The sequence below is a fragment of the Lepidothrix coronata genome, unplaced genomic scaffold (assembly GCF_001604755.1).
Source record: "Lepidothrix coronata isolate B3197 unplaced genomic scaffold, Lepidothrix_coronata-1.0 Scaffold9, whole genome shotgun sequence".
NCBI classification, from domain to species: domain Eukaryota; kingdom Metazoa; phylum Chordata; class Aves; order Passeriformes; family Pipridae; genus Lepidothrix; species Lepidothrix coronata.
Genome location: NW_016690189.1, coordinates 8,804,979 through 8,830,046, shown reverse-complemented (window position 1 = coordinate 8,830,046; position 25,068 = coordinate 8,804,979). Strand labels below are relative to the sequence as shown.

At 38.2% G+C, this 25,068-nt stretch overlaps 1 protein-coding gene across 1 annotated transcript in view; it reads right to left on the bottom strand.

The window, feature by feature from the left end:
- Positions 1–14,370, bottom strand: part of CFAP54 (cilia and flagella associated protein 54) — a 113,621-nt gene extending 99,251 nt beyond the window's left edge. The window contains exons 1-4 of the mRNA XM_017804536.1: positions 14,168–14,370; positions 8,958–9,063; positions 5,187–5,333; positions 2,972–3,143 (exon numbers count right to left, since the gene is read on the bottom strand). Coding sequence (XP_017660025.1) covers positions 2,972–3,143; positions 5,187–5,333; positions 8,958–9,063; positions 14,168–14,370 — 628 coding nt within the window. The remainder of the gene's footprint in view (positions 1–2,971; positions 3,144–5,186; positions 5,334–8,957; positions 9,064–14,167) is intronic.
- Between the last annotated feature and the right edge of the window lie 10,698 nt (positions 14,371–25,068).

The following is a 25,068-nucleotide window of genomic DNA, read 5'->3' as shown; positions in this document are numbered from 1 at the left end:
GGTTTCTCTACCAATTTCACTAATTCCAATTCACTAAATAAATGCTCAAATAAAAAGTAACTAATTCCTATTTGTAAAAATGATCCTTTCATGTTTAATCACAAAAAGTTCTTATGTATTTCCTTGTACTCACTTTTTTTTCCAATATAAATTCCTACCACCATAGTAACACTAACCTTGAATTTTTAATCATCTGAGGAGTCTAACTCACATGGCCCTATTATCCTCTTTGCTGTGTGACAGCAGCAGCCATATACAGAGACTTTGACTTTCCATGGACATTTAGAGGCAGCCAGTCACTTGCGTGACTTAAAACATAGATTCAGGCTGTGATAACACTTGGAATCCAAAGCCGTGGGTCAGAGTACCACTAAGGTAGTTACTGATACATAACGTAAAGGTAATTTCTCTCCTAAACAGTTTAAAATATGGGTGTATGACCAGAGATAACAGGCAGATACAGGCAGAGAGGGAGGCAGGGAAAAAAACGAGTCAGTACTGATCAGCATGATGACTAATGGACTAAGTAATTTCCAGATACATGACTCCATGAATGTAGGTGTGTCCTAAAAAATACATAGCAGATGTATAATAGGAAGTAATCTAAAGTGAGAAGGCATTAAAAAAATAGCAGCAGAACAGACAGCTAAGTTGGTGATTATCCACTGACTGCTCATATGCAATAATTATTATTTAAAGACTACACATCATTAATTATTATATAATGTAAAAGCAGATTAAAAAATAATCAACTAGTTTTCAACTAGGAGTCAAGAGAGGTACTTATGAAATGGGCTTTACCCTACCTATCACAGAACTTGGTGTTACATCACATTCATCTTTCCTGTAATACATTTAAAATTTGCAATATCCATCTCATGTTGTTTCTATCATTTTTGCCCCCCAGGAAAAAAAACAGATAGAATGAAAACTAGGTTTTAATTCTAAAATTAAGTCAAAGAAATGCACCTAAAAATGGGAGTTCCAAAAAAAAGCTCATCTCAAAATTTTAGGCTGGCCAGCAAAACAACTTTTTCAACAACATTGATAACTTTACTTCTACTGTAGATAAACACATTACACTAGAGGATTGAAGTTGCATGCAGAAGTCTTTACCCAGAACTCTAGATTATTTTTAGGCAGCAAGCAGAAATCATTAGTGAGAACTCTAGATTACTTTTAGGCAATATAGGGCCAAGTCATCAAGCACCTTGAATATCAAGGACCAAATATTTGAGTGGTGCTATGGGAAGCCAATGTAAAGTATAGAGAGCAGGGTTTGATGTGTTTGAAATAACCCTACTGTGCACATTGGAAGAGCAGCAGTTCCCAAGTACTAAAAGCTTCATGTAAAGTTTCAAGCAATTTCTAGGGCCCAGAAGCAAAGAAAACTTCAGGAAAACATGAAGAAAACACGAATGGACTTGCCTAGGCAATAAGGGGACTATTAACAACTGCTGTTATTCAAGCTTCCTGAAGCATTTCTATATTTCTGTATTTCTATTTCTCTAAACCAACACCATGACCTTCAATTAGAATGGTTCCACAAATGCAATGAATGATATATAAGACTTCATAACATCTCCATGATACGCATACCTTTCTTGTGGTCTGTGGAAAAGCTCACCTAGTAGCCACACGNTTACTTAAGCTATGTCACAAAATTGCTTTTCAAACTGCAGTTCTGGGGGGGAAAAAAGCCTATTCTTCTGTCTGTATGAATGTTCAGAAAGGGACACCTGTGGCAGCAGGAGGCATCACAGTGTCAACTGTCATAGCTAGAAGGGTGTTATTATGCCAATAAGCTCGAATGGAGCAAGCACTACAAAGATTTCTTTTTGTCAGTCAAATGTGTAATGAGGCACAAAATCTATTGTTTGAAATTGCAGAAAAATGCTCAGGAACTTGGGAAAATCTGAGTTCCTGCCTAATTCTAATTAGAGTAGATTATTGGCTAGGATAGGTACATAGGCCTGTCTTGCACATAGGTAGTGGGATGTAAAAATGGCAAGTGAATATACTTTAATTCTTCTCCCATAGAAATAGACAGTAAAACACACACCTCAAAAGTAGGGATGGCAAAGGCAGTCCCAGCAAAACAGGATAAGAATTTTGACAAAAGAAAGTAAATTTTTTTAAATGATATTAAATCATATTATCTCCTCAATTTATATTGCAACAATTGACCATAGTCAGTTCATAACACATTCATAACAGCATTTTGACTTTGGACTAAATAACATTGCACTTCAAAGCAAAAATATACTGTTGTTGTTCCTGAAATGAAAATCTTGATACATCATTCTCTTTCTATCTAGTCTGCAGAAGTTCCATTCTTTCTTCACCTTTTTCCTAATTCAAGCATTTACAAGTAGTACATTAAAGGCTTATATAGAGATTAAAATTCTTAAATTTCATATGGTATTTTTAAAATAGTTTTATTACTAACTGTAGCCTTCAAGGTACTTTAGAAAATACAAATATGTAACGGCAGGCAATCACTTTCTACTCTTAGACCTACAATCCACTTTAAAAAGAACAAAACAAACCCAAAACCAAAACAAACTCATAAACACAAACATTTATTGATAAAAAAAATCTTGAGGGTGTTTTTGTTAATCAGGATTCACTCAAAAAATGCCCTTACTGTGCTGTTAGATTTCTTTTTATTAGTACACTGTAAACAGTTATGATAAAAAAGCTGTTGCTTTTATAACAGTTCACTTGAAAAGGCACACTATGTAGAAACTTCAATCTTAAAGTCCCTTCTTTTAGAAGAACAAACAAACGAACAAACAAGCAAACAAACAAAACACAAAAATAACTCCTACAACAACACCAAAAAAACCCCCTAATGTGAGTGAAGACTAACTAGAAGGCTAACTAGAGATTTATTCATGACCATTAGGTTGACCTTAAAGAACATGTACAAAAGTTTCCCTCCACAGCTTTGCTTAGCAAAGGAATGTACCGTTGTAGATAAGCCAACACAAATTCTCCTGAGGTAGAGCCACTTGCATAGTGAGTCGTAATGAGGTCAAGACATCTAAACAAGTCTGCAGGGACTCTTGATTCTGGAGATTTCTGTCTCTGCTGCAAACCATCTGATAAATGCAAACATTTCTTGCTTGCAAAGCATGGAACTAAAACAAACAGAAACATATATAAAATTAATTAAAATACAAGCATATGTCAGTTCACATCATCAAAGTACAACGAAATGGTGAGTTGGAAAAGATCAAGCATATCAGAAAAAAAATCAGCACGACATTGAAATGAGCATTAGAATACAGAGAAAGTGCTAAAGCTTTAGGGTTGCTGTACCATTAGCCTGAATCAGTTTCCACTGTGTCACAGGATGAAAATGCACATAGTGCACTAGGGCTGCTGAAAGGAGTGTAGGGAGAATGAGGTGTTAAACTGCTATTCAAACAATCTGGCTTTAACTGCTGGCTTCTCTGTAGATGTATCCATAAACTAAGGCAAGTCTTAATTTTTCTGGACTTCTCCATCTGTGTCACCAATATCTTATTTCTCACTCTCATCTGTTATTTTTGTCTTCTACAAATGATTTGGTCCCTCTTTTCCTTGTAATACCTAACCTAACATGATCACAGTATTGTCTGGAGTACAGCGTCATCTGAACAAACCAACATGTGAGAAAATGAGCTAAGTGAGACACGGCCAGTCAGTACCCATCAACCTCTCAGAAGATTACTAACCTAATAATATTTTTTTTTGCAGTTAATTAACTGAAGCTGAAAGTTTCGAGCCCTGAAACTCCATTTCAATGATTTTCTTAGTGTTATACTAAAAACCAAAAGCTAGCTGCAGGAACCTGACAAAAAAAAAATTACATCTAAAGCCTTTAGATGTAATCATTTGACACATTATCATTTTCCATTTCCAATTTTAGGGATCATTGTCAAATTAGATTCCATATCTGAAAATTTATGGATATCTCAGTCTCTAAACTTATAGAACAGGCATTTAGTATAGACTCATGATAATATTTGGCACTAGCGTTGGTTCAAGGTCTAGGCAGACATACAGGAAACAGAAGAAAGCATCTCCGGAACTTCAAATGTGTTTACAAAACATTTTTTAAAAATGGATTAACATAGTCTTTCATCATAGTCTTTCTAGGAAGCTGAACCGAAAAACAAAAAAATTATACAAACAGAGTATCTCTTCTATCATGACATCTGCTCCTAGGTTTTAAGCAAACTGTCTGCTTTTTTCTCTTCTCTAAACACCTATTTGCATTCTGACTAGCGGAATATGAATTTGATTACCTCAATACACAGGAGGTGCTTACTGTTTCTGTTCATTGCTCTTGATCACAGAGTAACTTGCATTAGTTAATTCAAAATATCCACTATGTATGAAGATAGACCTTCTTGGCAAAAAACTGCTTATGGTAAAATCTAACACATTTTTAGCATTCCCCCTATATCTACTGAAACACTTTCTTCCACGGATAACAGAAGATATACTGCAAGTCCCTACCTCAACAAGCAATTAACAAAAAAGGGGTTCCAACACACTCTTGAGGTCACTCAGCTTCCCAGAGCTTAAAGCAGTTACAGAACTATCCAGTATTCTGCATTTTTTGTTCATAGCAAGCAAATAAGCTACATGGAGTAATGCAATGCTGCTTTGCTTACTATCATGAGCTTTTTTACCTGTAGCATTTTTGTGCATTAATGGTACAAATTACAGGACAGAAAACACATTAAAACAAATTGTCTTGCACTCTGCCTAGTTCTTAGATCATACAGTACAGAAATGTCTACAGTTGCAGTACATTTATCAAATTTTGCCCCTATCCTAATTCTGACAGTGGATAATAGCAACTATTTCAGAGCAAAAACTGCTGTAAAGAGTTACAGAATAACCAGTTCAGAGAAAACTGCCTTTTTTAACATTAAGTTGATAGTGGTTGGCTTATGCCACAGAAGCATCAAGCACTTATAGCCTCTTAAAAATATACCCCAACTCCAGACGTTCATATCATGCACATGACCATTAAATCTCAATACAATTTATAGCAACAAATTAATAAAGATTAGTTAATGCTAATATATAATTAATATGAAACACATTAGGGTAGGATAAAATAAGCTACTTACTTTGAATATGTTAATGTCTTTGACCAAAAAAAATGAAAAAAACCCACAACCTACCGTAAGTGCAGCATTTTTATCTCTGAAACCATATGGAAAAAAGGTGGATTTAAATTGATGCACATCATCCATGATATCATCAAGGTTTACAGAAACAAATTGCTGAAGGTATCTTTCATAGCAGTGGAGAAGTGCCAACTTATATTCCTGAAAAATGAACAATATGTTCTTTTTATAGTTTGTATATTATGTTTCTATTTCTATAAAACATATTATTTTTTATTATCCCTATGTAAAAAAGTATCAATGTGAAAGAGCAACTGAGAGTAAAACACTACAGTTTTACGTAAATATCCAACAATGCAGTGTGAACACTCAGCATATGAAAGGCTGAAATACTTAAAACAATGGCTTGCAAGTTTTTGTGAGATTCTTTTATTTTATTCATAAATATGAGCTATCACAGAACAACTGTAAAGTAGGATCCCGGGATAATGTAATAAACTCAAAGGGTTCCTGGAATGTTCTGCAGCTTTGCAACAATAATGACAATGACACTACAATTCTGAGAAAAGTATTCAATAATGTAGAACTTTATAAACCATACAGACATCTTCACTTCTCTCCTTCTTGTTTCTCTGTTGTCAAAGCCCTTTTTTTTCTATAAAAGCAGAGAGGAAGATTAAGATGCACTAAAAAGAATGAAACAAGTGACAACTGGAACTTACATACAGCCAAGAAATCAGCCACTGGGTCTTTAAGAACTGTTAACAAACAGATACTGAGTTCTATATCTCATTCAAAATAAAGCTCCCCAGCTACATGTTGAACCACTAACATCATGCTGAGACTATGGTTCAGATCTGACTCAGATGTGGAAGTGCCACTTACCGAGTCACCACCACCTCTTCCGCAGCGAAGATTATACAGAGGTTTCTCTACCAATTTCACTAATTCCAATTCACTAAATAAATGCTCAAATAAAAAGTAACTAATTCCTATTTGTAAAAATGATCCTTTCATGTTTAATCACAAAAAGGTCTTATGTATTTCCTTGTACTCACTTTTTTTTCCAATATAAATTCCTACCACCATAGTAACACTAACCTTGAATTTTTAATCATCTGAGGAGTCTAACTCACATGGCCCTATTATCCTCTTTGCTGTGTGACAGCAGCAGCCATATACAGAGACTTTGACTTTCCATGGACATTTAGAGGCAGCCAGTCACTTGCGTGACTTAACACATAGATTCAGGCTGTGATAACACTTGGAATCCAAAGCCGTGGGTCAGAGTACCACTAAGGTAGTTACTGATACATAACGTAAAGGTAATTTCTCTCCTAAACAGTTTAAAATATGGGTGTATGACCAGAGATAACAGGCAGATACAGGCAGAGAGGGAGGCAGGGAAAAAAACGAGTCAGTACTGATCAGCATGATGACTAATGGACTAAGTAATTTCCAGATACATGACTCCATGAATGTAGGTGTGTCCTAAAAAATACATAGCAGATGTATAATAGGAAGTAATCTAAAGTGAGAAGGCATTAAAAAAATAGCAGCAGAACAGACAGCTAAGTTGGTGATTATCCACTGACTGCTCATATGCAATAATTATTATTTAAAGACTACACATCATTAATTATTATATAATGTAAAAGCAGATTAAAAAATAATCAACTAGTTTTCAACTAGGAGTCAAGAGAGGTACTTATGAAATGGGCTTTACCCTACCTATCACAGAACTTGGTGTTACATCACATTCATCTTTCCTGTAATACATTTAAAATTTGCAATATCCATCTCATGTTGTTTCTATCATTTTTGCCCCCCAGGAAAAAAAACAGATAGAATGAAAACTAGGTTTTAATTCTAAAATTAAGTCAAAGAAATGCACCTAAAAATGGGAGTTCCAAAAAAAAGCTCATCTCAAAATTTTAGGCTGGCCAGCAAAACAACTTTTTCAACAACATTGATAACTTTACTTCTACTGTAGATAAACACATTACACTAGAGGATTGAAGTTGCATGCAGAAGTCTTTACCCAGAACTCTAGATTATTTTTAGGCAGCAAGCAGAAATCATTAGTGAGAACTCTAGATTACTTTTAGGCAATATAGGGCCAAGTCATCAAGCACCTTGAATATCAAGGACCAAATATTTGAGTGGTGCTATGGGAAGCCAATGTAAAGTATAGAGAGCAGGGTTTGATGTGTTTGAAATAACCCTACTGTGCACATTGAAGAGCAGCAGTTCCCAAGTACTAAAAGCTTCATGTAAAGTTTCAAGCAATTTCTAGGGCCCAGAAGCAAAGAAAACTTCAGGAAAACATGAAGAAAACACGAATGGACTTGCCTAGGCAATAAGGGGACTATTAACAACTGCTGTTATTCAAGCTTCCTGAAGCATTTCTATATTTCTGTATTTCTATTTCTCTAAACCAACACCATGACCTTCAATTAGAATGGTTCCACAAATGCAATGAATGATATATAAGACTTCATAACATCTCCATGATACGCATACCTTTCTTGTGGTCTGTGGAAAAGCTCACCTAGTAGCCACACGTATATACTTTCTACAAATAGCACAGTTAGCATTTATCATTGCTGTTTTCCATAATCAAAGCACATAATAGTGAAAGAACAGCTTTCCTAGATATGTTCCTCAAAAAGAGGGCCCCTCAAACTATCTTGATACATTTCCAATTATTCCCTTTTCTTTTCTAGGGCAAAAAAAGGAACCTAAAGTGACATATGCTGCAGAGAATGAAAAAGAGTGAATACAGGTGACAATTGGCATTTAACTGCTTTTCGAACACAGAAGTCAAGTTCCTAAAAATTATTTCAATTTAAACACAATGTCAGCTATCTGTTTTTCTTTCCGGGGGGGGGAGAATTAAAATTTAATATTCTTGTTGTGAAAAAAATACGAACTTTGTTTAACATAATTTTTTATTCTCATTATGTTAAAAAATAAGTAAAAGTTACAGAAACCATTCCAAAAGCATGGAAGAATTCCACTAATAAATTATAGACTTCCACAAACTTTTATCCTATAAATATAATTTTCCTAGGAAAATCAACTATTTAGAAGACTAATATCAAAAATCTGTGTCTGAAATAGGTCTGGAAGACTGAAGGACAAAGTCAAAATACATACTTCACTGTCCCATAATACAGACAAGCCAGAGCTTTAAGCCAGCAAAGTATATTGACCAAATAAATATCTTCTAATATGTTCACGGAAAAAAAGTTTAAAAATCCACTGATGGATTGTTACAAACACGAAATCACAGTAAACAGGCAGCATCTGTTTAGGAGCTGTTCCTTACTCTAAATGATACTAATTCTCTACACCTTTAATTGTATTCTCTCAAGTACATATAGCTGTAATTGCACTCTGGCTCTTGTTCTCTGTTCCTCTCCTGTCTTTCTGTTCACATTTGGTTAACTGAGCACTGAGTTGAGTCAGTGGAACTGCTCTATCATTGTCAATTTGTACTTAAACAGCATCTAAAAGCACAGTCAGATATTATACTCTACTGTGCTGAAACATCAAACAGATATTAAAGAAAAAATTTGGGGTGTTTAAAAAAGCAATGGTTGCATAGAAAACATAGATATAGAAAACATACCAAAAAATCAGGGCAATTTTACAAAAATAAGCAAGAGACACAAATCACCAACTCTCATTGGAATTATTTTGTAAAACTTTTAGCTACTTTCTAAATAGCTGCCAGCAAATTATGATTAAAAATTAAAGTAGCACAGAAACACAATGAAACAAACACTGTGACTGAACCTTTTTCAATTTCGTATGACTTACTTTGATCTGGGCAAGGGAATCACCAACTTGCACGAGTCTTTCATTGTAATACCACTCTGGTAGTTTTGACTTATAGTTGATCCAAATGTTAAACAAAGCATTTGCTCTAAAAAAGATACAGGAGAAAAGGTTTCAGATTAAACTGGCAGCAGATCTGTCATAACAAGTAAACAAATCAGGAAAACTTGAAATGGTGAAAACTCCTTTCTTCCAAATCTGTTTGAACTTCTACATATTTCAAAACAAGTGATCATTAAAGCTGGATTTAACAAGCAGACAAGGACATTTCTGGGTTTCATTTCTGTCACCAGTTTCTATCACACATTTTAAATAGGATGAATTTTCTCCTATGTAAATTCTTATTAAAATGTCTTAGCATTGTTCAAACATGGTCACAAGTGGAAAATCTGTCCCACCTTTCAGCTAGTATTTGAGAGGTTCTGTTTGAAGAAGCAATTTTATATTTTAAACTCAATGAATTACAGCTCACAGCAATTATTGGACTGGAAACTACAGATGTTACGAGCAGGAAAAAAGATCCTAAAATAACAATGTATGTCAGATAGCTGCAACCTTGGGAACTAGTAGCCATGGAATAAACTGAGCTATACAGTGTGTATATATATATATATATATACACACAATCTATAGAGTATATAGAACTATGGTATTTTAAGCTCATGGTATTTTGAGCTACACCATGAATCATGAAAGAAGAAATGCTCAGGAATTTTAAACTGTAAGGGGTAGGATTCAGAGAGAACCAAATGACACACTTGTTAAAATAAACAGGATTTTATGGCAATAGTTGTGATGCTCTTCTGTTGCCTCTATCTTATTCTAGCCACAGCTGCCATCAAGGATGTCTGGGTAACAAATTACTCATTTTGCTGAACCAGCGAGCCTCCCCTCAATGGTAACTAACTCTAAGCACTTAGCCTCCGCTGCAGAGGCACTGACTACATCATGCCAGTACTACAGTCCCTACTGACTGTGGTTCGATGCCCCAGTGCCCTCATGCGTACAACTTCCCCACACTACACTTTTTTAAGAAAGCTACAGTCAAACAGGAAAACAATAACCTGTCAGACAGACTGACAATAAGCACTAGGACTTCTTCAGAAAAGAACCATTACCAAATCATTAACGGTATTGACAGTGTTCACAATGCCAGGCATCTCTTACATTTACTCTCTTAACAAATCACTTGTACAGAAACCTCAGCAAAGACTGCCTAGTGAAACCACAACTGCTAAATTATTCATATATAGCAATTTATGAGGGAAAAAAACCCTGAAGAAACAGAAATTAACATTTGAAGAAATTAACATTTGAAAATACCCATCTAGCTAAATTGTCATGTCTAAAGCATATGCTTATTGCTGTGAGGTGGCTGGAACTTTTCAATCTCTTAAAACAGGTACGGTAGACTAGAATGCAAGACGCTTTCTTGAACTGTTTTCTGACACTTAGGAGCTTGGAATCCATTCTCACAGCTCTTCATTTCAGCTTGTAAGAATGCTCCCAATAAAAAAAAAGCACAAGTAACATCTTTTCCACACAGAAAGCTGCAAACCACCTTCACATTTCAAGGTGAAACAGATGGCTTTATAAGAAACTTTACAACAGAGAATTGCAACAATCACAATCTTTTTATTCCCCTAAAAGTATCATGTCAGCACAATTCTCAGTTCTTGAAAGTAAGCAGCAGAGAAATAAGTAGGACATTCTAGAGGTGTATCGTAAAGGAAAAATGCAGTAACAGCACAAACTGGGCCAAAAGCAATAATCTGAATAAAATGTTCTAAGGCATTTTTAAGGTGAATTATTTTGAAGGAAACCATAGCCCAGTTTAATGAAGGGCATCTTCCAAATGAGACTGAGTCCCTCCTGGTCCACCCATAACAATTAACAGGCTGGATGGTTACTGACTTCTCATACTGAGAGAAGTATTCCACACTAGTTAGTATCTGCAAAGAGGCTCCAAAGCAAAGGAATGTCAGGTATCTGAGCAGAGTTTCCTTGAACTATCAAAGGAACAAGCTTAGGAAAAGAGAGATTTGATGGATATTATGGGGGTGGAGAGGAGGGTGGGAAGAAGGGGGGAAAAGGATAGTAAGAATGACTGTGGATAAAGCTCTGGAAAGGTGAGACTGATACATTTCTTTAAGACTCATCAGCTGGAAAGTCCCCAGTGAAGGTCATCTTCATTTTTTGTTTCAAATGCTCATTTTAACATATGAGATTCTTAGATGTAATAAATGAGCAACAAATCTGTAAGAAACTACTTTGGCAAAGTAGTGACAAATCTGACCAGACTTTTCAACTTCAGTGGGAAGATTAGGGGAAACTGATTCACTACAAGTGAGTTTATGACACAACGTTTCTTTGACACAGACAAAGGAGGGGAGTGAGACACTTCCCAAACAGCTCATCAGCCTTTCCTTTAAACAGGCTGTAGGACATCAGAGTAACAAGTTAAGCAAGTAGATTCTTAAAAAAACACTGAGCTGTTGGAGCTCAGAGGTGAAATTTCCTTATTCCCAGCCATTCTATGAGTAATAGAAAAAATGTCCCTACGGTTCACCCATAATAGTGTGCACAGGGTAAGGCCCTCATGGCTAAAATCTTTACTACAAGTAGTAAAGGCTTCTCTGATACTGATCAACAAATAAGGGTGGCTAAGCCATACATGAGATAAAATCCATAGTTCAAGGTAATGTTTTTATGGCCCTGCTGCCATGAGAAATGGGGTAAAATAACTTCTTGTTTAGTTAAGGAAAAATTACTTTTGATTGCTACTCCTGGTTGAAAAGATTTGTGATTCCAGGGCAGGTCCTCAGTAATTTTTGTTTTACATTAGAACATTGCAAGTGCCTAAATTATGGCCTTACTGCTGACCTATCAACACCAAAGGCTGAAAGCATTGGAGGAATGAAGTTGACAATTTTATTTTTCTAAACTGAACATACTTGCCATGTGGAAGCTGGTTTTCTTGCTCCTTGAATAACAAGAACACTTTGATCTCAACCCAGACCAGGAAAAGTAGATTGACAAATGACACAGCATGAAGTCTTTAGAGCATTTAGGAAAGCATCTGTAATAGCCATTACCTTCAGAAGTTTTTAGGAACAACAAGAGTAAGGCTAGTTCTGCAAGCAGCACATGCTCCAATTTTGAGTTATCAAACAATGAAAGGCTAGGGAGAAACAACCCTGAAATTTCACAATAACAAATAAATAGTCATGACTTTGCTAGCTGCCTGAACATATGCTATTCACCAGAATTCCAGTCTTCTACCTCAGTCCCTATACAAATGAAGAACGCTTGAGGATGCAGAGCTGGGAGCTTCATGTCACACAACATTCTCAGTGCCCAGGAATTTTGGTAGGGATCATCATCATTAGTGTCTTCTAAACATCACATGGCCATCACATGGCCTCTCCATGACAAACACTGTAGATTTCTTCAAACGTGAAAATGCTCTCATGACAACTGAGTTATACATGGTCATGGGTCACATTCACAAAATACCAGTTTGAATAAGACAGAGTCTACTTAGGTCAAAATATTTGAGAGGGTAAAGTAAAGAAAGGCTTGGAAACCTTGTTTACAAAAACTGATAATTTGGCAATCCATTGCAAAGTGGAAGACTCAGCATGCCCATCTCCCAACCAAAGATACAAAGAATGCGTAGAAGATTCATTATTGGCAATTTTGGTGGTGTCTGAAGAAGCGAAGGAGGCCTAGAGAGGATAACTTTTAAAATAATAATACAGATCAGCTAAAGCAAAAACAAAAAGGCCTGAAACTACAGAAAGCCTTCAAAGTTGCAAAACACTGAAATCAGCTGCTGAAGCAATATAAAAAGATACTGAGAGACAGATACCTGGAGACTGATACCTGCATGATACACCTTAGGTCTAGATCTGACAATGAACAAATTAGTAATTCAGATACCTTAGAAAATTAAGATCTCCAGTTCAGACACATGCCAGGCTACAGAATCTGTATACCTTCTGAAAATGTAAACAGATCCTTTAGAGAAGGGTCATTTGTGGACTACATCCAGGAAAACTCTGAGTGAAATATGAAAGGGTAGAAGCTGCACCTAAGTGACAAGGTAATCGCCCTGTAACCTAATTCCTGTGCTGTTTTTGAAGGAACTTTTGATATCCTGGGAAATTTGCGGGTTTTGTGTTAAAGACTTGTAAATTTAGAATAGAGCACTGTTTGGATAACAATAGAAAATTAACTATTCATCTTAAAAGAACCAGTTGAGCTCTTATATCACAACGTATCTAAATGCTACATGAGAAATGCACAGTCTGTAAAAGACATATGCAAGCACTATGAATCATACACCCATTCCAGTTGCTCTATCTTAACTGCAGTACAAAATCTAGATTTATGCATACCCACAGATATGCATGTATGCAGGCAAACAAATATGCACTATTATACTCACCATATGCTCTGCCCGCACATATGCGTATAAAAATATACCAACGCAGACAGAGACATATGCACGAAAAGAGCTGTGTGGTGTTACCCTCGTGTAGCTCTACTGCGAGCACATCTTTTAAAGGCATGTACGTGTCCACCCTCGCATGCAGCCGCACACACTGGTGCTCTGCCAGTTGCTCCAGCACTACGAAGGGATTTTCCTACCAGCAAGCTCAGGCAACTGATAGAGCCAACAGTGGTGGCTGCCAACTTCCACAACACCTTGTGCTTTTTCCCTAAAGCATTGACTTCTAGGAAGTTCTGAAAAAAGGGCTGTCTTCAGATTTTGAAGGGGTTTTAAAAAATGAAAAAAAAAAAAAAAAAAAAAAGAAGAAGAAGAAAAAAAAGGAAACGGATTACCGGTGCTTTGGCTCAGTGCTGGTAAAGCTGACCGGGTGAACAAACTCCTGGCTAGCTCCCAGTCCAGGGCGAGCACGAAGGAAAGGTGCTGCCCAGCCCGTGGGATGCAGCGTAAGGGGGAACCCCAGAAGGGGCGAGGGGCGGCCGGGAAGGGCAGCCCGAGAGCCGCGGGGAGGCGGCGCGGAAAGCCCCGTGGGGCGGCCGAGGGGACTGGACCGGAGCAAGACAGCAAAGGAAGAGGGGTGCAGCCGAGGAAGGGGGTTCGAGGCAGGGGAAGGGGGAATGGCAAGCGGCTCCCAGAGCGGGCGGCGACGCAGGAACAAGGGGCGGCGGCGCAGCCCTACCCGCGGCGGTGCAGGTCGTGCTGCGACGGCTTGGCCTCCCCCGCCCCCGCGCCTCCCAGCCGCCGCAGGAGGCCGAGGGCGCCCCGCAGCTCGGCCTCGAAGCTGTCCACCGCCGGGTTGCCCCGCGGTGCGGCCCGGAAGGAAGCGGCGGGCGGGGGCTGCGGGCCGGCGGCGCGGAGCGGCGGCGCGGCTCGGTCCGCCATGGCTCGGGCCGGCCACGGCGGGGACGCGCAGCCGTCACCGGGCAACGGCCCCGGGCAGCGGCCCCGGGGGGTCACTGCCGGACAGGCCGGGAGGGACAGAATCACGAAATATGCTGAGCTGGAAGGGAACCACAGGGATCGGCGAGTCCAGCTCTTACTCCTGAATAGAACCATCTTCAAGGGTCACAACAGCGTATTTCACCAGGGATGTCACTTTGAACTGATTGTGCCACTGCACAATTGAGCCTGCCTACTGCACGGCTATAGGAAAAAGATGAAAGTGTGCTTACCCTCTTAATGGTTATATTTGTCTATTAGAAAAAACAAGGTGCCAAACTACGAAATAACAGCCATATTTATGATCTAGGAGGTGGCCATAGCAACCTATGTGTTTTGAAGTTCATTACAGACACATGGTAAAGAGGTTTGGGAGGGATGTGAAGGAAACCGGCTCCGTTGCCATGTCCATCATCATGATGAGCATAAGGGACAGCTTAATTGAAAACATGAAAGTGAATGCTTAGAAATGTGAGTGAGCAATGAGTCCCGGTAGCCAGGGCCAGCTGGAGGCAGTTTCTTGACATTGAATGGAAAACGATCAATAGAGAGGAATAAGGCAAAGAAGTCATCCAAGGAATTCATAGATGACAGTAAAGGAACTACCCTTCGAACAACTGGAGAGATGCAGCATCAGCATGCTGAATGATTGGAATAAGAAAATACTGCATTAGCGAGGCCAAATAAACGATATGGGAATCATCTACATATTATGGGTAAGATGCAGAAATTTTAATTAACTTATGACTAACGTGCCTGACTCATTTTACACAGTGATTTTGTATTGTATCCCACCTGCTGGGAGTTGTGTGGATCCATGCCCAACAGGTATTGTGCGACTATGGGAAGATGTTAGCAAGAATCATTACAGGCAATTCGTATGCATGAAGTCAATTCCAGTGACAATGGCTATGCCATTTAGGTGGGACTAATTTAGGCTGAACGCAAGAGGAAACGGGTTCCTCAAATTTCTGTGGAGATAGTAGAAAACGAAGCCTGCAATGAAAAGATACAGCAAAAAGGTGTTGATGCAGGGATTTAGAAATCACTGGGTACAGAAGCAAATTTTACAGGAGAAATGAAATATGAGAACTTGGCTTGGAGAGCAATTACTGCTACATTTAAAGATTTTGCCTGTGCTTTGCCATGCTAACCAAAGAGCTCCCTATGATGGATTCCAGATGACTAATAAACACTGGCCTCTTGTGAAAGGCAGCTTGTGCCACTTGTGAGTACTGCTGGTGGCATCCGTTTGAAGTCCCTATGAAGTTCTGAGCTAGTTTGCCTCACTAGGTGGTGCTGCATCCCAAAGGGCTGATCTGCACATTCACGAGATGCAGAGACAGCGCTTCACAAACCAGCAGTGCCAGAAGCTTCAAGGGGAACTTGAGATACTGGAAACGAGACTGCTCAGCAAAACTTTGCATATCTCTAATATTTTGCTAGCAGATGATGGCATGACTGTAATATTTGCAATTTGGATTAGTGTTTCAGCCATAGAAACAAACTGAGTCAAAGAAAACAGAGAGAGGGAGCATAGCCGTTCTCCAAAGGGAGAGATTACAGAACTATGTAAAGATAAAGCATTAACCAATGGGAGGTTAACTCAGGGCGTAGCTGGTCACACATGGAGTGTTCAGTCTAAAATTCACGTGTGAGCTCGACAGGGTGCAAGTGTGCATTCCGTGCTACGTGGAGGTTTAGCGTAAGGAGGGCAGTTCTGACCCTCTCAGCACCCAGGGTGGATCATAGCAAGGAACTACACCGCAGCAAACACTATAGTGTGTGTGTCATATCAATTCTGGATGCTTACAATATTGATTCCTGTTTTACTGTGCTGGGGAAGACTCAAATTTACACTTCAAAGAGCCTCCATCTAACATTTAATGGGTCGGACATTTAATGGGTCCCAAAGACAAAAAGGCTTATAGATAAATGAATGAAACGTTTTAACTTTGGAAAGAGTATAGATTCTTCAGAAGCATTCAGCTTGTGTAATCTGATCTTTACAGAGAAAAACCTGGTGTGTGCAAAACAATAAGAGAGTGATGGCTACTGAAGTTGTAAGAGATAGGATAAATTCCTCAAAAACTTAAGTTTATAGCAATTTTTTGAATTACATACATCCCTACACCCTAAAAAACATGATCTGTTGATTGGAAGGCTAATGATTTATTCATCATTGGTAGGTGAACATTTAGGTAGTAATTTGAATTACAGTAACATTAGGGAGAAAGTAAGTGAGATTATGGAGCATTGACACAGACAGGCTCCCAATAAGTGGAATTTAGGTAAATCCATTGAACCAAGCTGAGAGGTTATAGCAACCTGTGATTTAACACCACCAGGTCAGACAGGAGAAAGCTGCTTCAGAAACAGAAGGACCCACAAAGAGTTAACTTAGTAAAACCCCATATTGGAAGTGTCTGCTCTCATGGCTATAGGACCACGAGTATGCTTGTGTTGGGAAGAGGAAAAACTTTGCTGTTAACTCATCAAGCTGCCTGCTTACTTCTCATGTTCCACTTGTGTGAACAGCAGTGGTTACTAAGAGCAGACAAAGGGGGGAAACACTGTATGATCACAGCAGAGCTGGGCAGGAAGAGTGTCCAGTGATATCTAGGCACAGGAGCTGAGGTAATGTCTGCTGAGCCCTATTTGGTGCATCAGTAGATGTCTGTTTCCTATGAATAATTCTGAGATGCATGTTCAGATCCCTTCCTAGGTGCTTGTAGCAAAGGTACACCTGAATTATGGTGATTTTGCTGTTTGATATTCAGAGATAAGAGGTGGTCATGGATGCAACATGACAGTCCTCAGAGATTTGAAAGAGCTACATTTATGTCATCTCTTCATTGATGCTTTCAGGAAAAATAGTCTGAGTAGAAGTGATTCTGGGCCATCACTTAGCATCTTCAGGCTATTAGGCTAATGAAGACATGACACTTTAAAATAATGCTTAACATATTTATGTACTAGCATATTCAGAACTGGGATCTGCATTTACTGTACTTGCAGTATGCCTGCCTGTTCCTAAGTGCCAGTGGGAATCCACTTTCAGTAGGGAATCCCCCCTTCGAGTAGGAGTGCATTGTTGGATTTAAAAAATAGAAGTAAATCTAGACAAAGAAGCAGTGGCAGATGTGTGCTGATTCTTACAGAGAAATTCAGTTTGTGAGTTAGTCAAGGAAAAGAAGGTCAAGGAAACACAATGTCTTATATGACAGTACAGCATTTGCTATTCAGATGGTATAGGGGAATTAGATATGTTACAAAATAGTAGCTCTAAGTTACCTGATAAAGGTCCTTAAAAAGCCATCAGATAACTGAAAGAGATGAACTAAGTTGCTGAATGCCAGGAGTACTGGCACTTTATAAATGTGATGAAGGGAGAATTTGTACTGAGCTTACAAGAGGCAAAATGCACAGTGGAATCAATGTACCTTTTAAATAACTAACTGTAGAGGAAGCAGAGACGTGCAGCAGACCTGCATGTTTATTGCTATTGCAGTCTGTGGCACTTGTCTATACCTACAGCTGATGAGACAGATATGGGAATACAGGGCTTTTATGGGCACCTATGAGAGATTACACTGTCATCATTTCCTTCCCGCCTTCATGCTTTAGGGCTATTTGGTAATGCTGCTTGTGGCAGCTGATAGTGTCTTTAGACTCAGATGCCTTACTTAAATCTGCCTTTACATTCAGTCAGAATTTGTGAATTCCTAGCCTTATCTAAGGGCTACCTGCTACCTTTTAATGGAAGAGTTAGTAAGGAGATGAGAGATATACTGTTATGTTTTGACAGCATTTGTGTATTTTTTGCTGTACCAGAAAGAAACATGTCCTGAATTAAGATACATGTCTGATTGCAAAGGTAGGGAAATGTGAAAAGATGGTGGAAATGGCTTATTTAGAACACAATACAGATAACTTTTCAAAAAAACCAGCGATTCCAGTCCTTTACTGAGACAGTGACACATATTTGTAAAATATTCCAATACCGTTCCTGTCAGTGAGCAGTATACAAAATTTGTCAGACAATGGAATGGTCTTTGACATCTGGAACATAGATTAACAAAGCAGCTGAGACGTGTGTGTCTATTGACAAGCAATTGGTGGTCTTTTAAGATACGTTGAAAGCAGATCTGGGACAGTTTTAATGCAAGTGAATGCTAGGAGAAGGAAAATGCTAAGTTTTTACTTGAAAACAGTTAGCTTCTTTTCTGATCTAATTCATCAGTGTTGTAAGAAGAAGGTAAAAGAGTGATCAACACGAGAAAGAACTGCAATGACTGAGAACTGTGCAAGCGCCAGGTTCTTCTGGAGCTGCGTTAGAGTTTGGGGTGACAGTTGTCACTCTGTTTTGATGGTATCATATGAAAGGTTTCAGTGCCAAACTCTAAAGACGAAGTGTCAGCTTTCAAGGTTATAACATAAAAGTTGGGGTTTTTTTAATGTGAGTGTGAATGCTCACAAAAAGGTTTTCTCCGTTTCCTTTTATCATATAGGCATATAGGTGAATCTCAGTTGACTTGCAGAAAATATGTTATCTGGGAGAAGTGACCTCGTTCAGTTGAATCCCCACATCACACACATAAAGAAAGTTGTAGGAGTGTGTAATACTTGTGTGAACAATCTGTGAGATTTGACTCACCCACTCAGATTGTATTGTTATGCATTGAGTGGGTTAACCAGTCTTCAGGAAGCGAGATGCAGCAGGGTTTTTATATAGCTGCCTGAGTTTGTCAGAGATTTAAATTGAAACACAACAGATTCTAAAATCTGCTTTACGGACTTAAGTACCAAAGTACTTAACTGTTGGATATATTAAAGTCCATTAGTGACTTTACAAAAATAGAAATATTGCTTCAATGAGAGAGTTTGCCTACAGTTCATGTTATTTTCTATATTTGTTTAAGACACTTCTCCAGTTTACAAGTATTTTCCAGTTTACAAGTAAATTCTACTCAAGTAGACATCATTTGGTATAGTTTATTTTTTAAAGCCTTCCAGGAACTTGCAAATATTTTGTCTAAGGATGTACTAATTTCAGTTCACTAGACAGACCATGGAGGAAAGTTCTTGTCTCACTCAGAGATCTTGCCTCAAATCTCAGGAACTTGTAAGGGTTCTTCTAATGAAGAAGCTATGCCTAAGGCTAGTTAGAGCAACAGTAAAGGTATCTTGTGAAAAAGCCCTTTCAATCATGAAAAGGTGAAAGTCTGAACAAGATTTTTAGTAATATACATGGAAACTGCATCTTAGAAACACACTAAAAAAGTAGAACACTCAGCTACCTATATAAAATCCTAGAGAGAAGCCTGAGCTAAAGACAACATCCAATTTATTGAGCAGAGAGACAGGCAAGATGGTTCTGGTTTCTATGGAATGTGAACAAAGGAGTGGCAGAGAAGGACTGTGGAAATTATTTCTCTTTTAACTACATTCAGCTTAAGCTGATTGCTAGGTAGGCATCTAGTAACAAGATTAGATTTTGGAAAAAATGGTGACTTCTTTTTTTAATGTATTTTCTTCATTTCATAAATATTCTCAAGACAAACTTTAAATGAAAGTATGGCCTATTCCAAGAAATGAATTCTGAAGATCTGTGTTCTGAAGATCTTCCCAAATTCTCTTGAAGCCAAATATGACAATGCATTTTTATTCATATTCTCCTGATGCACATTTGCTGTTTATAATTCTGAGCTGCTGTAAATGCTGTAAATAGAAATCTTCTTGGGAAAATAACACTATTGTTTGTATATATAACTCCTGAGTAGCCAAATGCATCCTTATCATAACACTTTCTCTGTTGTGCGTTTGGTCTGGGAGTACTCACAGGATCAAAATAGACTCTTCTAGGAATTATCTATTGGCAACAAACAAAGGGTCGCCTAAAATAACCTGGTGATGCCCTTCAGTATTTTTAGATCAATGCATTTCTGTTCAGGCTATTTCTTACTGCGTCACAGTATGAATTTTGAAACTTTTTGGCATCGTTACTTCCATTTTCCATTCTTATAGTTTCGCACTCGCAAGAATATTTCACTCCAAGGTCAAAGTATCTGCTGATTGAGGTTTTTTCAAGCAGCTGACAGAAATTGTTTGGGGCAATAGCCTGACCTTGAACTAGGAGATTTAGCAGCCTGGAAGTCAGCAGTAGAAAATGACACAAAGTGGAAGAGTAGCTATTTGTTGATTATTAAGCATTGCTTATTCAAGAAAGTAGAAAAAATACCTTTGTTTTCATATAGTTATTTTGATTTTTCATATTTTTCCGTAATACTTTTTAAAATTTGCTATGTAATTATATTTCTAATTTTTTCTTTCTATTAATATAAACCATTCTGAGCTTTTGATATATATTATTTCTAATAATGATATATTTAATTTTGTAATTGTGAGCTTTTATCTTAATACTTTAGAATTTTAAGAAAATGTTTAAGAACAAGTAGTTGGTTTGCATTTTACATACATGTGAAAAGATTAAATAAAAATGAAATTGTAAGCTTTACCCTTTTCTCCCTCAGAATTTCAAATTAGCAAAATTGAACTATTGCCTTTTCTCGACATGATGACACTTTAGAAAAAAACAGAAATTGCTATCAGCACTTTACCATGTTTAATTGATGCAATAATAAAAAGTAGTTAGACATTGGCCTCACAAATATAGATGAAATTTTGCTAGCAAGTTTTGAAAATTTTGCTAAAATGCTTTCAGGTAGACATATGGCTCTTCCTCTATTAGGTATGGATATATTAGTTTTTGGGTTTTTTTACTCAGTGGATGTACTTCATATACTCTGGCACATTTATTACATTTTGAGACAAAAAGATGGTATTTGCCTTTGTACAATCAAAGTAAATGAGCTAGATTATATTATTCTTCTCTATTGTCAGCAATAGAGTTGCTTAATAAATTATCCTTAAAGAAGCAAATTTTATTATGTTGCATTTGTCTAATTCCATTATAAGACTGACAGAATGGTTCCTTAAAGAAGGCAGACAGAGCTTCCCTGAAGTAAAGCATTATACATCCATCTGAGTTAGCATAAAGGTAATTCAAATACAATTTTAACATCAGAAAAATAATCACTAGGTAGCAAACATGAGTTAAAAAAAATCCATGATAATTTTTAGGTCTGAGATGCATCTACATTAGCAATTTGGTTGTGATCAAGAGTACACTTTTGAAGTAGCCACAGTTCTGCACTTGTTGTATGTGACAAAATGATCGTGAGTGCATGAGTTGGACTCCTCTAAACAGACCTAAGCTGAAATGTGCACACGAGCAAATGCAACATCTTCCAACTGGTACTGGCAATTCAGCTTCTAGGAATAGACTAGAACAAGTTCAAAGTAAAATCCCCCAAATGCGCCTTATGTGAACATTTGGTCCCTGGAATTAGTTTCGCAGTATAGATCTGCTCTGATTACACTGTTTTCCTTGTTAATACAGCCACAGACTACTTTGCCTACTGGGAAACAAAATTTTTTTGAAGCAGGATGAAAAACAATTATGCCATTTTGGGAGAGTTGTTTTTTAAAATATCTCTACTTGAAGACAGCCTTCTAAGACCTCCACTTTTCTTATGCCATAAGTTAAGCATTTTTTACTTGTGACAGAACTACATCTTCTGTTTGTCTTAAAGAGCTAAAGAGAAGATTTTCAGTGTTTCCTCAGTGCCATTAACACAGAGGACAAAACTGCAGTGATTATAAATACCTAACAAAACACGCCAGTGCATTGTGTATGGTATCCTATCAGTTTCAAGGTTAAAGTTTACAAATAGGGCCTATGCCCCTGGTCTGTATTTTGTCTTATGGTTAAGTTAAGAAAAAAGGACCACTTCATTAAGCTCTTCTACAAAAAGTGCTCTCCAGCTCTGGAATTACAATGTCCTTTTCTTGATATCTTTGGTTTATTTCTTTAAAATAACAAACTCTAATGCATCATGTACTTTCCTAAGAGCCTCCTTTTTTTCCAGGCTACTCTCCATAGACCATCTACATATAAATGCTGTCCCTAAGCCAGAGACCACTGTGTCTGGGCAGCTCAGTTGGTAGGCAGCAGATCAGTCTCAGGCGGTAAGACTCAGTGTGACACTGAGTCAGTCCACTGTAACAACAGTCTGTCCACACTGTTTCACTGCAATCATTTGCAGGGACTGAGAGACTAGAGAGCCTGCCCTCATCGTGCTGCAGAACAGCAGAGAACCCATAATAATTTGCTTAAAACACTTACTAAGAAGCATGTCTGAGGATAATGTTTATCCTACTATAATAATGCTCCTGCTGTTGGTTCAGCTATCGCAGCAATACCCACCTGGCCCTCACTCAGCAATATGCACACTCCAAGCAATGTGCTTCTCTGTAACTTTTCAGCATTTATATGATCTGTAGTTCACAGGAGCCTCATCACTCAGGAAGAGTATTCAGGTATGTTTTCAGGGAAGTGTAAGAAGAAAAGGAAATGAGTGGAGCAGTGCCATAATGCCAAATCCCCATTTCAGTGAGAGGTCAGATGACTCTGTTGCCAGTTCTGATCTGACATCAGATGCAGTATCTAAGCCAGCTCTAATCAGGCTTAGCCACTTGGCATAGTGCTGAACTGTGTGGAAATACCAAAACAATGTAATTACAGCAGAAGGACGTACCAGAACAGTCTGTCTCTGAAGTCAGTGTATCTGGGATCATGTTGTGTAGTTATGCTCGGGTGCTACTTTGCATAGTGTGGGTGCACATTTAATGGCCAGTGTTCATAGTACAACAGGTGCACAGTGAAGGATCTGGTAAATAAAAGTATGGAGATGACAAGATGGGAGAGACTTGATAATGGGATGCAGAGACTGCGATTTGATTTGGAAAGCTCAAGGGCTCTGTAAGATGCGGCATCTGGCATACAGGGAGAAGGAAGTGTAGTAGATGGTAGTACAACTTCTGTTGTAGTTGTAGAGGATGGAAAGGAGTATGTGAATGGTATTCTCTTTTGGTATTCTCAGGAGGACAGTCTTTCCTTAAGAAAAAAGAAATCATGCCTTGAACGCTGCTGGAAGTAGGTCTCTGAAGTACACCTTCAGAGGCTGCTCAGGGAAATAGTAAGAGACAGTCTAGACAGAAGAAGGAAATAGATGAAAAATAAAAAATAATACCTTTTTCAGAATCCTTCCTGAAAGAGATACTTTCACTTTTGTATATGTTTGCTGTGGTCAGGATTTTTGGGCAAAGAACAGGATGAATTTAGCTATGGCAGTCCCTAGCCTTTATTTCTCAGATCTAAAATTGGGCGAACTTGCCTTTGATAACAGCAACACTGACTACTCTCTAGCTCCAGCTACAAGCATGATAGTGATGCTGGCTGCCTTCAGACATTAAAAGGGGAAAATGTGAGTTCCAGGCTCAATTTCTAGGGAAAAGGGTCTTAATTCCTGAGGTGGGTTTTGGTTTTTGTTTTGGGTTTCTTTGATTGGTTCATTTGCTGGTTTTTTTTGTTTGTTTGTTTTGGTTTGGTTTTTTTTAAGTTTTGGGTTGGGTTTTTTGTTGTTGTTGTTGGTTGGTTGGTTGGATTTGTTTTTTTTTTTCTTTTTTTAAAGGCCTACAATTTCCATTATCTGAGGTGTTCTTTGGAGAAGCACCTGGAGTAGAAGTCAGAAAGTGGGAGTGCTGAATAGTAAGGTGAGGGGGTCAGGCAGCTCTCCATGCAGCAGGTGGAGCTCCCTCAAGCCTCAGACTTACACTTTCAGAGTCAGAAAATTCAGGGATGACGGTGCCAATTATGTATGCTGGGTGCAGCAGAGATCTGAGATAAGGAGATAATGGTCTTCCTTATAGCAAGAGAAAGGCAGTAGCTGAGAGCAATAGAAGAAGAAAGCAGGAAGAAAGGAAAAACATTTAGTGGGAGTAGGTCAAGGCATATGTTTTAGCGATGGTGCTGGAATTTCAGGTCTTTAAACCTCTTCAACAGGTGATACTTCCTCTCTGGGGCTCTGTAGCTATTAATATGGAAGCAAGACATTGAAATGTAGAGAGACAGTCTGGTGCTTAGTCCCTGAGAAGTTTGCAGAGAGGGAGCTAGCTGTGGGAAACGTCCTCAAGGAAAAGTGTTTTGCCCTGAGGCTACAAATGGTGGAACATATTTTCAGTGTTATTCCTAAGCTGAGGGACCTAGGGAGGTTCAGACCAAAATGATCTTCTCTGCATTAGTGAGCTGTAAGAGGTCCCAATGTGTTTTGGAAGGCTTGAAGATGTTGCTCTTTGTAAGTGTCATGGGATTACTTTTCAGGTTCACCCTGTTGTAGCCTGAACAATTTGATAATGCCTACACTACACATCTCTTACAGCCTAGGGATGTCAGGATGTCTCTGTACTTCATTAACTTTCTTGGTAATAGGTTTATTACCCAGCTTTGGTCTGGTGACTGCATTTTGTGTCCTTTTTTTATTTAATTTCATTTTATTTTACTTTTTTTTTTTTAATTTTGCCATCTAGTGTAAGGTGGTTACAGCACTTTAATAACTGAAATTACTGCAGCATTTGGGAAGTGAAGAGTTGATCAGTAGTTAGGCTGAATCCAATTCCCTTTAAAAGGCCAGTTACCCAATGACAGGTCACCTGTGAACTTAAAGAATATCAACAGCA